The 16,295-nt window shown below is 48.5% G+C and overlaps 1 protein-coding gene across 2 annotated transcripts; it reads left to right on the plus strand.

Moving 5' to 3' along the window:
- The first annotated feature begins 435 nt into the window (after nucleotides 1-435).
- On the plus strand, nucleotides 436-15,220 carry NUFIP2 (nuclear FMR1 interacting protein 2). Of its 2 annotated transcripts, XM_086475136.1 has the most exons (5): nucleotides 436-616; nucleotides 3,768-5,474; nucleotides 13,437-13,469; nucleotides 14,083-14,137; nucleotides 14,428-15,220. In XM_086475136.1, the coding sequence occupies exons 1-4, from the start codon at nucleotides 436-438 to the stop codon at nucleotides 14,133-14,135; spliced, it is 1,974 nt and encodes a 657-aa protein (XP_086331262.1). In that variant the 3' UTR covers nucleotides 14,136-14,137; nucleotides 14,428-15,220. The 2 variants fall into 2 exon arrangements, with proteins under 2 accessions (XP_086331262.1, XP_086331261.1); XM_086475135.1 differs by having other exon boundaries at nucleotides 14,083-15,220.
- The last annotated feature ends 1,075 nt before the right edge of the window (nucleotides 15,221-16,295 follow it).

Consider the following 16,295-nt stretch of genomic DNA (forward strand, 5'->3'; position numbering starts at 1 on the left):
CGCCAGGCTCCGAGGCCTGACTCAGCGGCGAGAGCAAGGGGAAAGGAGGCGGCTTCGGTGGTTTTTACACGGGGAGGGGGCGCCGAGCCCACCCGCCCCAAGGCGGCCCCGTCTCACCGGCAGCGCGGCCTCACCTGCCGCTGCCCGCGGGGGTGGGTGGGTGGGTGGCCGGCCGCGGGGGCGGGCGGGCACCACCGTGATGGCCGTGGCCGGGTCCCCCCCTGCACCGCCTCGCCTCGCCTCGCCTCTCTGCCGGCGCTTCCTTTTCCGCCGGGGCGGGGCGGGGCGGGGGGCGGTCGCGGCGGCGCGGCTCGGTGATTGCAGGGCGGGCGCTGCCAGTCCGTCGCCTCCCCCGCGCCAGCCGCGTCCCAGCGCCGGAGCCGCACGGCCCAGCAGCGAGCGCCTAGCCCGGCCCGGCCCCGCCAGCCGCCCCCCATGGAGGAGCAGCCTCACCACCACCATCACCACCATTATTACTACTACGGCCACCACCACCACCACCCGCAGAGCGCCTACCTGCCGCCGCCCGACGGCCGAGCCCAGCCCAAGCCGCCGCTCCGACACGAGCACAAGCACGGCGGCCCGCAGCACCAGGAGGCGCCGAAGCGGAGAACAGGTCGGGGCGGGCGGCGGGCTGGGGCCTGTGACCTTCGCGGGGCGGCGGCGGCGGGGCCCTCCTCCTCCTCCGCCTCCTCCTCCTCCTCCCCCGGCCCGGCTGGAAGCTTCTCCGCCGCGCTGGGGCCGCTTCCTGTCCGCCATGTTGGGGCCGGCGCGGCTGCGGGAGCCGCGGGGCCCGCCGGCACCGCCGCCGCCCGCCGGGCACGTGGGGCCGGGCCGCGCCGCCCCGAGGGGCGCTGCCCCCCGCCCGGGCCGCGCCGAGCCGGGGCGGGGGCGAGGGGTTGGGGGAGGGGGGGGGGGGGGGGGCGAGGTGCTGGTTAAAAATTGATGAGCGTAAAAATCAATGAGTCAGATAAGGCGGAGGGGCCCGGCCCGGCCCGGCCCGGCCGGCGGGAGCGGGGAGGCGGCGCGGCCTGGCGGGGCCCGGCCCGGCCAGGCCCGGGGGGCCTTCGGCCGCCTCCTCCTCGGCCGCCGCCCGTAGCCCGGGGGCGCAGGGGCTGGGGCCGGGGCTGCTCTCTGCGGGCCGGCCGGGAGAGGGGCTGTGCGGGGCCGGCGTGCGGGGCGGGCGGCAGCGCCGCAGAGGCGGTGGCCGGGCAGCCCTGGCTACGGCGCGGCGGCCGCCGGGGCGGGGGGGGGGGGGGGGGTGTGCCGCGGGGGGGCTGCTCCCGGGCAGGGTCGGAGCCCCCATCTCACTCCTGGGGGGCTGCCCGGCCGCTGCGTCTTAAAAAAGTCCTGTTTTGGGGGGGGGTTGGGGAGGTTCAAAGCAAGTGCGTGGTTACAAGATCAGCCAAAATGCCATGTATGCTGCTTTTTTGCTTTTTTTTTTTTTTTTTTTTTTTTCCTTCCCCTGAAATTTTCATTTACATAATCGGGCTGGCGATGGGAAGGGACCTGGCTCGCATCGGGGTAGGGCTATAGTGCCCCAGAGCCGCGCACGGTGCCCCCGTGTACAGCCTCTGGAGCAGGGGTAGGGGGGGGAACCTGATCAGACGTATACTAAAATAAGTTACTGAGCAAAAATAAGTTCAGGAGTCACTTCGATGTGTGTAGGGTGCCTGGGGTTTTAATATGTGCTTACTCGGACACCCCTCCCTCTCCAGCTGTGAAAGGGTTTGTGAGATTGCCAAATACTCTTCACCTGTTCACTTGGACAGCCTTTTTTTTTTTTTTTCCTCCCCTAAATTTTGGTTGTTGCACCTCTGTGTCCAGGCCAGAGCCAGCTGTGCCAAATGTTGATTTGGAGAAAACTCAGGCAGCTGAGTTGTGAATACTTGAAAATTGGAACTAGAAACTGCTGACACACTGACTTACTGAAATGGATTTTGTTCTTCATTTTATTCTTTCGCTCCTCATCTGCAACGGTCTTATGACCACTCTTATTGTTTTGTTTCATTAACAAGTGGTGTCAGGAGTCTTGAGTCATACAAGGTCAGCTATAACACGTTGCTCTTGAGAAGGCTTCCTCTGCACGGTATCCTGAAATACTTAATTTTTAGTCCTTGACTTGGCTGAGAATCCCATCCTATCAGTTTTCTCTGGGATGAAGCATTTATAGTTAGTATTCTCAACAGCGTATTTGAAAGTTATAGTGGAAGTTGTGGTGGTTACAGATACTTGTGTGTAGTAAAATCCTTTTTGATCCCTCTCGGCAAACTCAGTTGTGGAATTTCTGTAGAGATTCCTACAAAGATTCTTGTGTTCCCGACTTGCACAGAGCTTGAGCAGTTACATCTGCCAGACATCTGAGGCTCCAGGATATGAGGATAACAATGATTTTCAGTACGGCAGTTAATTTCAACAATATCGGCAACAACAAAAACATTCTTTTTCAAGCTGGAGTTTTTGCCTGCTCTGGTTCTTGGGGGACTCCATGCACTTTGTGCCACCGTGGCTGCAGATGAAGCCTTAGGTGGGTCAGTTGTGGGAGATGGAAGGCTTTCCACCCTCGGGAAGGAGGACGGATGAGTCAGAGGAGGAGCGGGTGCAGTAGGAGGGAGTCCCTTTGCTCGGTCCACAGCTGGAGTGTATTTGTTGAGCTGGGCACAGCATGCTCTTCCCATCTCTCAGTGGGGCTTCAAGTCTTGTCTTGGGGCATTATAGCCAGGGTCCCCAAAAGCAATAGGTTTCTGGCCAGAGATTTTTTTTTTTTTTTTTAAATGTTGAGGAAGATGAGGTGGTTCAGTATGGACTGCCCTGGGCTTCCAGCTTCACTTGAATTGCACTCTCAAGATTCACTTCAGAACCGTAAGGTCTAGAAATGAACTTGAGAAGCAAAAAAGGAAAGCTGAGTGTACAGCGTAATCTCAGGGTTTGATGAGTTGGAGCCCTCAGCACGCCATGTACCACTTGGATCTCAAGCGAGTAGTGGGTCTCCCAGGGACTCTGAAATTTCTTTGGGCAAGAGGCCGGTTGCCACTGGAGGTGGAAAGGTGCTCGCAGGGATGCATTTCTTCCCAGTTTTACCACCTTTCCAAAGCTAAAGAGCATGTTTAGGGAGGTGTTGGTTGCTATTTTGAAATGAAGTGAGGAGGAGATGCAAGTTCCAGCTGGACTTCCACATGTCCTTTTGGAAAAGGGCTTTTTTTTTTTCTTCCCCTTCCCAATTACTAGGGATGGCATTTGGGAGGAGGGTAGGAAGGATGGCTGCTGGTGTTACAGGCCTGGGAGCTGATGCAGATGATAGGAGTTGGCCCTTGTTCACAGTATAAATTCTGAACTTCAGCTAATCTTGTAGCAAAGGCAGCAGATCCCTCTCTCTTGAAGCACCCTGGGAATTAATTTTTTTTTGCTCCGTGTGACCTGGAAATAGTAGCTGATGAAATAGCTCTCCAGCTTGCTGGTGATCTTTAGTACAGTATATTCTCCTTCCCTCTATCTGTATATACTTTTGCTTTGTTTTGTTATCTATACATCACCCTATCGTATGTGAGAGTCAGTAGCTGCTGGTCCTTTCTGCTTAACCCTTCTTGATGTGGGTTCCAGCAAATCAGCATGTGCTTTTGTATGTCAGGGTTGAGATGTTTTCGTATTTTAAAATGTCTGTCTGGGGAAACTGGATATGTTTGGGGTTGATTACAGCTTTCTGCAATCAGAAGTTTAACATTTCACATTCTAATTCTTGCCTTTTGTTGGTTTTGGCTTTCTTCTAGGCTACGGAGAGCTAAATGGTAACGCAGGAGAAAGAGAAGTGTCATTAAAGGGCCTGTGCTCTGATGAAGCCACCACCCCAGGATCCAGGGTACCCAATGGCAGCCAGCAGCCTGTAGACACTAACGTGACCCCAAAGCAGACTGTGAAGGCCAGTGCTTTGGGGAAAGCTGGAATCAAAACCAAGAACTTCATTCAGAAAAATAGCATGGACAAAAAGAATGAGAAGTCCTATGAAAATAAACTTAGAGAAAGCCAGTCCTCAGACAAGCCAGAGGGAGTGTCTATTCCAAACGGTGTGGTAACCAATAATTCTAGCTATATCACGAATGGCTTTGTAGGCAAAGGGGCCGATAACGATGGTAGCGGCTCCGAGAGTGGATATACCACGCCTAAAAAACGGAAAGGCAGGCGCAACAGTGCCAAGGGTTGTGAGAACTTGAATTTAGTACAGGACAAAATAATGCAACAGGAGGTCAGTGCACCAACCTTAAAACAGGAACTTGAGAGTTTCAAGCCTGATTATAGTGAACAAAAGGGGAACCGAATTGAAAATACTAAGCCTGTTTGGAAATACGAGGCTGGGGCTGGTGGAGCAGGCCGGGGAAAGCCTGGGCTTGGGGACGTGCAGCGAAAAAACTCTGATGCCAAACCTGGGATTAGCAGCAAGAAGTTTGATGACAGGCCCAAAGGGAAGCACGCATCGTCAGCTACATCTAAAGAGGACTCATGGACCTTGTTTAAACCGCCCCCAGTTTTTCCAGTGGACAATAGCAGTGCTAAAATTGTTCCCAAAATAAGTTATGCAAGTAAAGTTAAAGAGAACCTCAACAAAGCAGCTCAAACCCCATCCACATCGTCTTCGTCGTCTTCATCATCTGCCGGGGAAACTCAGGCCCAAACATCGAGTCGACTCTCCCAGGTCCCCATGTCTGCTATGAAATCGGTCACTTCTGCTAGCTTCTCCAACGGGCCAATTCTAGCAGGGACTGATGGAAGTGTGTATTCTCCAGGGACCCAGCCACTGCTCTCAACTGCTGCTAGTACTGTACCATCAACCTCCTCGGAGTCAGTACCCCAGGACATGAGTACAACTTCAACAGCTCTCGAACAAAAGAAATCTAGCCTTTTTATCTACCCTTCAAATATGCAAACTGTGCTTCTGGGTGCAGCGCAAGTCGATTTCCCGTCGCAGACGAATCAGCAGAACCTGGGAGATATCTTCCAGAATCAGTGGGGCTTGTCTTTCATAAATGAGCCCAGCGCTGGACCTGAAACTGCTGGGAAATCTGCAGATAATCAGTTAATGGAAGTGACATTTCAAGGGGAATATCCTGCCACTTTGGTTTCACAGTGTGCTGAAATCATTCCCTCAGGAACTGAACAACCTGTGTTTCCTAAGGCTTATGAGCTGGATAAACGGACTAGCCCTCAAATTCTTAGTGCTATTCTTAAGCCTGGGACTGCTGTTGAGGGTGGTGTCTTAGCTTTGGAGTCGCATCACACAGGTGACCTACAAAAGGCAGACACCGGTAGCCAAGGTGCTTTAGTGTTTCTTTCAAAAGACTATGAAATAGAGAATCCTCTGGCCTCTCCTACGAACAATTTGCTAGCCTCCGCCAAAGAACAGAGGTACCAGAGAGGCCTAGAAAGGAAAGATAGCTGGGGTTCTTTTGACCTGAGGGCTGCTATTCTATATCACACTAAAGGTAATGGTTTAACTTGCTGCCTAAGGGCATTCTTTTCTTTTTTTTTTTTTGTTTTATTTTTTTAAGTGCAATATGCTAACATGATATATTCCTTACAGCGATTGTTTTAAAAGTGAGCTTTTTGCTTGTGTGTCTCTAATGGCAATAAGGGTTTGGGAAACTTATTTAAATGGTTGTTTAATTAATGTTAAGAGGTATTTTTTTCCCTATTCCTGTGGACGAGTGTAAGTGATGTTGATAGGGATGTCTTCTCAGCTAGTGTGTTTTACATTTTAATTCCTATGGAAGGAGCAGGTCCTTCTAAGCTGCTCAGCATTGGAAGGGGTTAAATGTGTAGGTTCACCTGCTCTGTTCCAGCTTTGCCCGGTGATGCTCTGTCACTGAATATGCTTCATAGTCTGTACTCACACCTCTACCACCAAAGTGTTGCAGCTTCTCCCCTGGGCAGATCAGGCCGTGAAATTGTGGCTTTGAAGGAAGAAAAAAATTATTCCTACGGCTTTTCATGGTGTGATTTATTTAATTTTTTTTAAGCGAACCCACACACACACACTTTCCCCCTGCCCTTCCTGAGTATTATGGCAAGGGCAAGACAAATCTTTGCTTATCACCTCTTCTGAAAGCTGCAGATTGAATTCTCTCGTTGTCTTTGTAAGCCAAATCTTTCAGATGATTTTATTGCTTTCATGGAGTCCTTTGTAGTCCAGTTCCTTTTTTTTTTTTTGAGGCTGAAATGACTCAAACACGATACAGACGCTTTAAACTGGGAATGAAGAGAGGGAAGCCTGTGGGATGGCTTGCTTTCTGCTTTAGCCTCAGCCCCAGAAGCTCTGAGGTCTTGTGGTAGTTCTTGGCTTTTGGTCCTGGCTCAGTGTTAACAGGAGCCTGGTTGCGAGTTCCCTTTTGGCGCGGTGTTACTTACCTACCCTTAACAGTTCCTTTTTTATTCACACGCCCCCCCCTTCCCTCTCCCTGCATCCCCCAACCCTGAAGGGAAAAAGGTGATCGTCTGTTTTTTGTTTACTGTTCCACATACCTACTAGGTAATGTCTTGCTCACCTGTGCACAGGAGTTGGTATTTGGTTGATATTGGCGAATTTTCTGTGTTTTGACCCACGATAAACATGCTTAAATTACATGTTCATAAACTGCATAGCATACAGAAACTTAGATGCCTTCCTTTAGAAATAGCAAGCCCAGTAATTTAAAAATAATAACTCCAGATAATCTTTTCCAGGTCATCTCACTCTCATGATGTTAACACCTTAAGCTCTAGTATTTCTGAGAGCAGCGGTCATCAATTGATTTTCATCTGGGACCTCTACCCTCTGCTCTATTCCAGTATTAAAGCAAGCTTTCTGTTCTCATTTCTTGTGTCTGCCTGCAGCCTGCATCCCAGTTTCCCATCAGAAAAAGAGGGTGCCAGAAAGCGTAGCATGGTGTAGAAGGGAAGTCCTAGGCAATCCCTTTCTGAAGTTTGCAAATTTTCTCAACGCTTTTGTCTTTTTTTTTTTTTTTTTTTTGGTGGTGATTTTGGGTTTTCTTTGGTTTTGTCAGCCTGAACTTTCTTGTAGAAAACCAACTCTGTACAGCTGCAGCAAGACTCGTCAGCTCTCCCTTTCTCACTGGCTGTGTGAACGACAGACCCCAGTAAAACAATAGTAACAACAGGAAAATAAAGAACACTCCCTTCCCATGTCCTCTGAAGGAGGTGTTAACTTCAAAGTCTGTCTGCCTTTAGTTCTTCTAAACACAGGAGTTAATGACATTCAGTGGCAAGAATGGACACCTAAAGCACTCTCTAAAACGCTATTTTCTGCTCTTTCCATGCTTCTGCATGCGAATGCTCTTGCTTTGAGCACCCAGAGCAAGCACCCTTGTGATGACCTGGGGAAATGGGTTCCTGCCCCACCCTCCTCGATTTAGTTTTCAAGCTGTATCTGTGCCAGCTTCAAGGTGTTACTTAGGGGTAAAAGATGATGAATGTTTCTAATCAGTGTTGTCATTAACACGGTGATGGGTGTGCTCCAAACAGCTCAATCTTGTCTTTCTCCTACTGAGTCTTTGGATGCTATTGCTGGTTTACAAAGCAGGAGATCAGTCCAGGTATTAATATGTCTTCTGTGGTGGTGTTGGGTGTTGCATTTCTGTGTGTTCCAGCCTGTTGGGGTGAGTAGTTGGCTTAAGGGGTATTGGGAGGAATGGTGCCTTCCTCTGCCCCATGCAGGTGGAAAACACTGTCCCCTCTTCATGGCCACGGTCCTGCAGCCAGAGCCCCGCAGGTGAGCTCCTGTGGCACAGTGTGCTGCACAGTGTCTCGAAAACGGAGCTACCGGGCTGTCTTTGCAGGACAGCAGCGCGGTGGTTAATTCCCACACCGTTCTCTCCGTTTATCTTGGGCTGTTTTCCTCAGGTCCTGCTCCTAGCCAGCCAGTTCCTCTGCCATAGGAAAGGAACGATTTCAGTCACTTATTTTTCACAAGCTGCCTTCCCCTCCTCCCGGCTCCAGAGCGTGTGGGTTTGCCTGGGTCGGTGTTAGCGTGTCCAGGCAGTTGGATCCTGAGGTTGTTTGGTTTTGATTCCGAGAGGAGGATGAACTTCTGCCTCTTCAGATTGATCTATTTGCTTTTGAGCAAAGTCTCGATAGTTTGATCTTCAAATCTGCCCTGCCGCTGGGGTTATGGACACAAAGAGAAACGATTGCAGGGCGAGGACAGGGGTGAGCGTGGAGCATTGGGGATCCTGGTGCATTCCCTACCCTGAGCTCCTCCGTGTGTGGTAGATCAGTGCAAGCTACCTGTGGTGCAAGGATGAAGCCCTGGGTGTTGCGGTGAGGAATGGGCTCTCGTGTGAGTGGTTGCAGTGCTTCAACATGTCCGTCACAAGCTCGCACTCTTTTCTGCTCCGTTTGTGTCACACTAGCTGTGATCAGGTTATGTGGATCCTCATCTTGGGCTGTAAATAGGCTATGGGAAAGCCTCCAGCTTACTCAGTAGCTTTGTTCCAGCAAACCAGGCTTTCCTGTGAGTGGTTTGCCCAGTGACTGCAAGGGATGTTATAGATTGTAATTGCTTCACAGCTTCCCTGGGAAAGGATGGCGGGAGGAGGTGATGCACAGGGTGGGCTGGCTCTGGTGCAGTAATCCTTTTCAAACCACCGCAGCACCCTGCGTGCTGGCGAGGCCGTGCTGGGCTGTAAGGCTGGGTGGCTGCGGAGCGAGGTCCTGGTGGAAGAAGCTGTCCTTGTTCGCGTGTGCCCGGATTGCTTTTTCCCCAGAAGTCAGGGCGCTGGGAACGTGCTGGCAGGGCTGCTGATGCGCCCTCCTGTTCTGCTTTTTGTGCCGATTTCCTCTGTGCCCCTGCTCTGTGCCTTGCTTTTTTTTTCTTTTTCTTTTTAAAGGGCAGAAAGACTCCCTTGATCATCTGATCTGCTTGACTGTAAAACACGATCCTTCAACGTGGCTGCCTTCATTGACAGCACGTGCCGCTTGGTGTTTGTGATGGTGCCTTGAAACGCTCACGGGTGACATACCTGATTTAGCGAGGTCGATGTGATTTAGTTGAGCATTGGTGGGCCTGCTGTTGATGTGGTTGGAGACAGGGACGGTAGTTTAGTATGGGAGACTGGAAGGACCAGGAAGGAGTGATGCCCTCGCTTACGGGCGTTATCCCTATCTGGGTTAGAACTGAACCTCTGCCTCAGTGTGGCATTGCCAAAATCCTCATCTTTTTGAGGTAAAACTGGTCCTCACAGATTTTTTTTTTTGGTCCTTCAAAAGAGGAGGCTGGGTGTATCTCGGCTTTACTTCTATTGAAATCAGTATGTTCTTACTGCTTTAGTCTTCCTTTTTAAAGACAGCTGGATGGAAACTTTCATATCAGAATCATTGTCAGTGTTTTGCGGGATTTTGCCAGTTTTGGGCAGTTGCATTCTGCCAGGCCAGGCTGTCTGTCGCTAACAGGGCTCTATATGGCAGGCTTTGTGGTGGGAAGCTCAGTAGTTTGCTTGTCCTTACCTAAAAAGCAAATAATCAAGGTCTCTGGTTCAGGTGCACAGCAGCAAAGACCCCATAGGTGGAGGAGAGGAAACTGCAGGGTTTCCTTCTCTTGCCCCCAAGTTTCTGCCTGTGCTGCGCTGCTTTGTTCCTTCTCGGTTGCACCAGCATCTCAGCTCGCGTGAAGAAGCAGCAGAGCAGCATGGAAAATAGAGCAAGGCAGCGTGGGCCAGCCAGGAGTGGCGTTCGCCGGAATGGTGAACTGGGTCAGAAGAAATAGCAGAGCTGTGAATTCAGCAATTTTCATCCTTTACATCAGGAGAGGGGAGAGAAAAAAAAAAAAGCCTTGGTTTCCCATCCCCCTTGGTGGGAAGGGGTTAGATCTCAGTCTGTTGCTTATGGTCTTGTAGGGCCTGAGCTCTGGGGCAAAAGCTGATTTAATTCTCCGTCAAGTCTCTGCTTTTTCCAGTTGTCAGGATGAGTACAGCGTATTTGGTACAGCGATGGGTCTCCACAGCATTGAATTTTTAGTCTTTGCTTTGTTTCCGGGGCAATCCCCTAATTTAGTCATTGTGCCCTGCCAGATAGAAACAGAAAAATCGGATCAGGATGGTCCCTCTTTGTAGGGGTTGGCTTTTGTGGGGTTTTTTGTTGGTTTTTTTTTTTTTTCCTAAGCACTTCGTTTTAGGAACAATTGTCAGTTTATATGTTAGATTTATAAGAACAGAGAGCTAGAACCATGGCGTTGTGCAGACACTTCTGTTTGCAGGGGCAGCCTCTCTAGCAAGGAAAATGTGTGTAAAAGTGCCTGTCTTAACAAGTTATCCCAGAAGGACTTCTTTCCCCTCCAAGGTTACGTACTAGTCCTGCTGTAAAGTTTATTGACCTATGAGGAATCTCAGCGCAATTCAGCGGAGTGCGCCTATAGTCTGTTCCTGACATCAAAGCCTTCCTTCGCCGACCCTTTGTTTCGGTGATAGTCCCCAGAAAAAGTAGTTCCTCTCCCTGGAGCTCCTAACGGTGGATGTGGCTGGAGCTGTCTGCCCCAGGCAGTTCCTCAGCAAACCATAAGCCAGATTTTGTGAAGAATCCTGGAAAATGTGAGGTTGGAAGGGGTGCAGGAGGTGACCTAGTTCTGCCCCTGGCTCGGAGGAGGGCTGGCTTCGACTCTGGCTTGTGCAAGGTTTGTTGATGGCGTTTTCTCCAGCTGAGGAGGAAGCGTGCCATTTCCCCTGTCTGTTGGTCAGGTCTTGACCACCTTCTGGTTTGGAAAGCAGCAGCGGTAGGGTTTGGGTCAGTATCGGAGAGGTGGACTCAAGACTCCTGGTGAGGATACCCCTTTTTCCCATGCAGCAGTGAGCAGTTGTAAGAGTCCTTGCTCGAACTCACCCTGGAAGCTTTATCCAGGGAAAGAGGGCTCAAGAAAAGAGCTCCTTGAGCCCAAGGAAGGCGGGCTGAAAGCTGGCTTGGGGCCTCTTGCATGCCTAGCTCACAGGGGCTGCCTTTTCTTCACCCTGCATCCCTGGGCTTACTGCTCTGGTCAGCTGGAGCCAGGCGTTGCGCAGCAGTGGCTTCTGCTGAGCGACCTGGCCACCAACTTGGTGGCTGAGGTCTGTCCAACCACTGTTACAGTGGTCATGACACTTATCACAGCAGTGGTCGTAGGTGAGCACAGCCCGTAACCGATCCAGAACCAGGAGGAAAACTCACTCTCATGTATTACAGAGTAAAGCAGAATAAATCATAAAATTCCATCCGTAAATTGAAGCAATACCTTTTTTTTTTTTCCTAGTTTTGTGTTGCAGTTAGCCCAAGAATTTTTTTTTTTTCCCGCCCTCTCTGAAGTTGTTTCAGTTGGTAAATATGCTTAACCTGTGCTGTCCCTTATCCGTGTGCTGCTGGCCAGGTAGCGGGGATGACCTTGTTCCTCTGATGGCAGGCGGTATTCAGTAACAGTCGATGCCGCATCCAGTTTGCCGATGGCTTTTGGTTTTGTAGCTTTGCCAGGCTGAGCGTCTGCCAGCCGATGTGTCCAGGTGTTTGGGATTTACAGGGCACTTTACACCACCCTCCCTTTCTGAAGAAGAAGGAAGACTTGAGGTCTGAAAAGATGGGGAAATTCGGGTGTTGATTTGTTTTAAAATAGAATTTTGACAACTTAAAGTTTTTTGGTGTGTTTTTGATAGTATCTCACTGTCTGTCTTATTGTCAGGCACGTCTTAATACAAGCAGTTCACGTTCTTGTGGTGTCCAGTGAAGTCAGGACCAAATGGAAGCGCAAGAGAAAGCGGGTCTTTTCAATGGAGATACAGTAGCGGGCAGTGCTTCAGTCTCCGCCTTGTGTTTGGTGCTCAAGCGTTGCTCTAATGTGGAGGAACCAAAAACTTAAGAGTAGTTTTCTGTCCCCTGCCCTTGGGAAAAGCTGTTAAAATAGGTGATGTTCTTTAGCTGTTAGGAAATGATGCATCTAACTTCACTGAATGGAAAACGAGCTCTGCTGGAGGTAATTTTAGTAGCAGGTTCGTTTGACTTCTAGGGAATCTGCATCTGGCAGATGAGAGGAGTTGTCCCTTGCTAGGTTGTGTTGATCCCCAGGGGTGTTAGAGGCTGGTTACTATTCCCAAAGCACTTAGGGTTCCCCCAATGAAAGTCCAAAGTATTGCTGTTATTATAGTGACGCGAAAATAACAGCCTTCATAAAATTTTGTCGGGGCCTTCCTTACAAAAGACTTAATTGTGCAGAGAGGGCTGGCAATATTTATTTGCGTGCAATTTCCTGCCCCGGGGAGCTTGAGGCTGTGGCGGACAAAGGACAGATGAAGGGTTGGAGAAGGGACGCGAACATCCGAGCGATTGATTGAGGTGACACTTGGCACACGTCGTGCTGAGGCCATGAGTTTTGTAGGGTTTTTTTTCCTTACTTTCCCATACCGGTTAGTTTACTTATTGCCTTGTTTTGTGCTTTACTGCACATACCATGTAGCTTAATACTCCATTGCCGTTCTCTATTCCTAGCCCCTAGCAAGGTCCTGGCCCCTTCCTTTCTGGCAGAAGGGAGACTTGAAAGATTGTTCTTGCAGGTAGTGTTCCTTCTGAACGTTCGCTTTCTATAATTTTGTCTCTTCAGCTTGGGTGCAGAGTACAGTTAGTGTCTTTATAAATATTCTAGCTCACAAAATTCCAATTTGATACTGGCTAAACGTAGCTATTTTGAATAGGTCTCTGAAGATGCAACTTAATTTTGGGGTATTTTAAAGGGAAGAGCATTCTGTTTCTTACTGTGAATGAAAAGAGCATTTAACTTTGCTGTTATTTCTTAGGTATGTGCTCTTTCAGCAAGAATTGGGGAGGGTTGGTTTGGCTTTAGTCCACAAGCGTGTCGTAGAGGTAAACTGGGGGAAGAGCTGCCAGCCGAGCAGGCAGCCGGGTGTTGCGAACATCGCACCATGTTCTCGGGTGGTAGGTTGGCAGCAGTTTTGCAGCGACGGTGACAGAGTGACCGTTGCGTGATGTGCTTCGGCAGGTGCCTGTTGTGAACCACGAGAAACTCGCTTTGTCCAGCGGTTCTGACTTCACACACGCTAAGTGTCAACTTGTAAAATTCATCGCTCCAGGCTGCTTGTTGAGGCTGTAATGTGTGAAGCAGCACTAGAGTCGGGGTAGTAAAGCTCAAAGTGAGACTGTGACTTTTTTAGGAGCAGGGAATGGCAATGACACTTTGGTTGCTCACTTTAGCCGTCTGACCCTTAAGACCATGTTACAGCCATCTCTCTGCCTCTTACTGCTGGATCGTTCACATCAAATTCGTGCAATCCTGCGGGCTGGGTTGGGGCTGCGCTGCTGGGCTGGATGGAGTTGCCTCTGTCAGAAAGCCTCAGCACAACTGCAACTCAGTGCCGCGCTCGGAAAAATTAAAGCATGTTTGGAGTTGTCATAATAACAACAGTCTTCTCGTTTTGCCTCCACAGAAATGGAATCGGTTTGGAATTTGCAGAAGCAAGGTAAGGATATTGGAAAGAATAGATAAACCAGATTGCTCTGTCCTGCTCTCTGTTGGGGGGGCGGGGGGGGGTGTTTGAGAGCGGATTGTCGTGGTGTCCAAAGGTGCCTGAGTTTAGTTCTGCAAAGAGCAGGCACTGGTTTATCTGTGTTTTGGATCGCTCGCAGTCAGGACAGTAAGCTTTGCCACAGTGGTGGGGTGTTCAGAGAGAAGCAGAGTCTCTAAAAGAGCAATAAAACCAGTGTCAAATTAGATTTAATGAGTCTTCCCTAGGTGTATACAAAATTGCTTTCTGTTTCTGGTCTTGGGTGTCCCAGCCAGCAGTAAGTTTTAAATTCTGGTGTATCCCGCCAGTTCACCTGTGAAGATGCTCCGTGTTAGCTTGTGGGAAGAGCAGTACGTGGAGACTCGTGTGCTGCTGTCCTGGGGGTGTAACGTGGGGCGCAGGCGCTGCTCTGCCGGTCGGCCAGGGCTCAGGAGTGCATCCGCAGGAGGCGGTGTCACTGGGGGTCCTAAGGAAGAGTTTGTTAACCCTGTGGATCTCTGGTGAATGTCTTCAGCCACTGGTCCTGAAAGTAGCTCGTCGAAAACTTAGGGTTTCTCTTTCTTTCCAGATCCCAAAAGGATAATCACTTACGATGAAGCCATGGATCGCCCGGATCAATGAAGGTAGCAAGACGAGACTGCCTGTTATAACCTTTCTGCAGCATTTGTGCTGTTCGTGGGGGACAAAAGGCTTTTATGCTCCTTCTAAATCTTCAGTGCAGCAGAGGAACCATAACTAGAATCACAGGATAATATATACAAATATATATATAGTTATTTAAAAGAGGCAACTGAAAGTAATTAGACTTCTTAAGGAATCTGAAAATTTATTTCAACGAGACTACACACGTGATTATTTAATCTCCGGTACTGAATAGATTTTTTTCGTTCTTTTGTTTTGTTTTTGTTTAAAGAGTGAATGCAAGTGATTAACGAATACAGACTCAATTTACAAGCCCGGTTCTAAAGTTCCTGCTGTCGTCTACATGGGCAACAGCAACCCACTGGAGAGGCATTTCCACTTGACAAGGTTTCTGTTTCTTGTTCTGTGACTGTAGTGACACACTAATCACAGGGAAATCAGGATGATTCAGCATCCTTCATCTCCCCTTTCCCTTCCACCTTCCCTATTTGTGTTTTGTTTTAGGGTTTTTTTTTCTGTTTTCCATTGAATGCTGGAGAAACACCTTGAAGTTTGCAGAGTTTCTTCTTTTTTTTTTTCCCAGAGAACTATAACTCGCATGTTTTGCCAGGAGTTAAAGCAGCAATCCTATGCTGGGGATATTGTCTTAAAGCGTCATTCTGTTGGGGGAAAGATGGTAATACTGCAGTTCTAGGATGCGTGGTGAAGTCACACAGTTGACCTGGCTCCGGTTACACGTTGGACTATTGCAACTGAAGAGTTATTTCATTTTAAAAGAACATGCAAAAATAAGCAATCTGTTTAGGCATTTAATATGGAGGAAAAAACCCAACAAAAAAATACTGTTCCCACAGTTTAATGCCATTGTATTACTGGGAGCAAAAAAAAAAAAAAAGTATCTTCTGCTTTCAACTGTAGGTGCTTCATATTTGCTCTGTCTGTCTCCTAACACTAAATGTGCTGGATTTTTTTCCCATTTTCATTGGAAAACTGAAGAGGAATTGAGTTCTGCTAACTTTCACCCTTCTTGAATTATTTTTTTCTCTTTAAAAAAAAAAATCAAAAGGAAAAAAAAAAAGGAGAAAAAAAAAAAAGAAAAAAAAAAAAAAGAAAAATGGGAATTTGAATCCTTTTCAATTTGTCCGTAGAACGCCAATGGCTGGGCTTCCCGCACCTGCCCGTTGGAAATGCTCTTTTATATTTTAATGCAGTCTGTGTATTTCCGGGCTCTGCTTCTAATTATCTCTTAATAAAAGTATATTTTATTACAAAAATGGAGGACTTAGGAATGAAAATAATAATGTAAAAAATAAAAATTAAAAAAAAAAAAAAATCCCGAGGAAAGGCAAGCTCCCCGGCAGCGGCAGCGAAGGCTGAGCAGACCGCAGGCCCCGGCCGTGTCACCCGCTCTGTCCCATTGCAGCTTGTGTAGCGCGTCCAAATCATCGTGGGGTTGGGTAGTTTTTCTGGGTTTTTTTCTGAGAGGTGGAAAGTTCACAGGGTCCAGTGCAAGAGCGAGCAATGAATAAAGCAAAAATGTTTTTTTTTTCTGAGCCACCCAATGCTCATCCTGGGTGTTCGTGGCTGAACACTGGCTCGTGTATGTTTGGGTGTCAAGGTCAGCAGCTGGCGTCTCCTAAAATTAGACTGGACCCTATGGGGCATTACAGGAAGCAGTTAAGCCCAAAACTTTTGCCTACCCCTTGTGCTTAAATTTATCCACTTTTTTTTTGTTAACTAGGAGTATGTAGCATATGTGTTTTTTAATTGTTTTTATTCTTTTGATAAGATTGTTCCTGAATGAGACGCTTAGGTTCATGGCGGGACAACGAAACTTAATTCTGTACCTTTTGTAAGATTGCTAGCTTTCTGCCACGCTTCGTTTTAAAACTTTGACTATGGATTGCCTACTCCATTTTATGTATAAAATACTATATAGTATAATACTGTAGTGTAATACTATATAGTAGTTATGTATTGTATCAGTCCAGGTTCAGAAATGTGTGGTTGGCCAGTCGCAAATAGTTCTGTTTCACCTATAAACTGTACCACCTTTACAGGTGTGTGTAACTTTCAGATGTACAACATGTTTACAGATGTGCCCGACATCTAGTCCTCCGACGTTCCTGGTTTTAATTC

The sequence above is a fragment of the Leptosomus discolor genome, chromosome 18 (genome assembly GCF_034619465.1).
Source record: "Leptosomus discolor isolate bLepDis1 chromosome 18, bLepDis1.hap2, whole genome shotgun sequence".
Lineage (NCBI taxonomy): Eukaryota > Metazoa > Chordata > Aves > Leptosomiformes > Leptosomidae > Leptosomus > Leptosomus discolor.

Excerpts from the sequence above, each read along its gene's own strand:
- NUFIP2 (XM_086475135.1), top strand. The coding sequence starts at position 436 with ATGGAGGAGCAGCCTCACCACCACCATCACCACCATTATTACTACTAC. Across the intron at positions 5,475-13,436 it reads TATTCTATATCACACTAAAG|AAATGGAATCGGTTTGGAAT; the intron begins GTAATGGTTTAA and ends TTGCCTCCACAG. Across the intron at positions 13,470-14,082 it reads TTGGAATTTGCAGAAGCAAG|ATCCCAAAAGGATAATCACT; the intron begins GTAAGGATATTG and ends CTTTCTTTCCAG.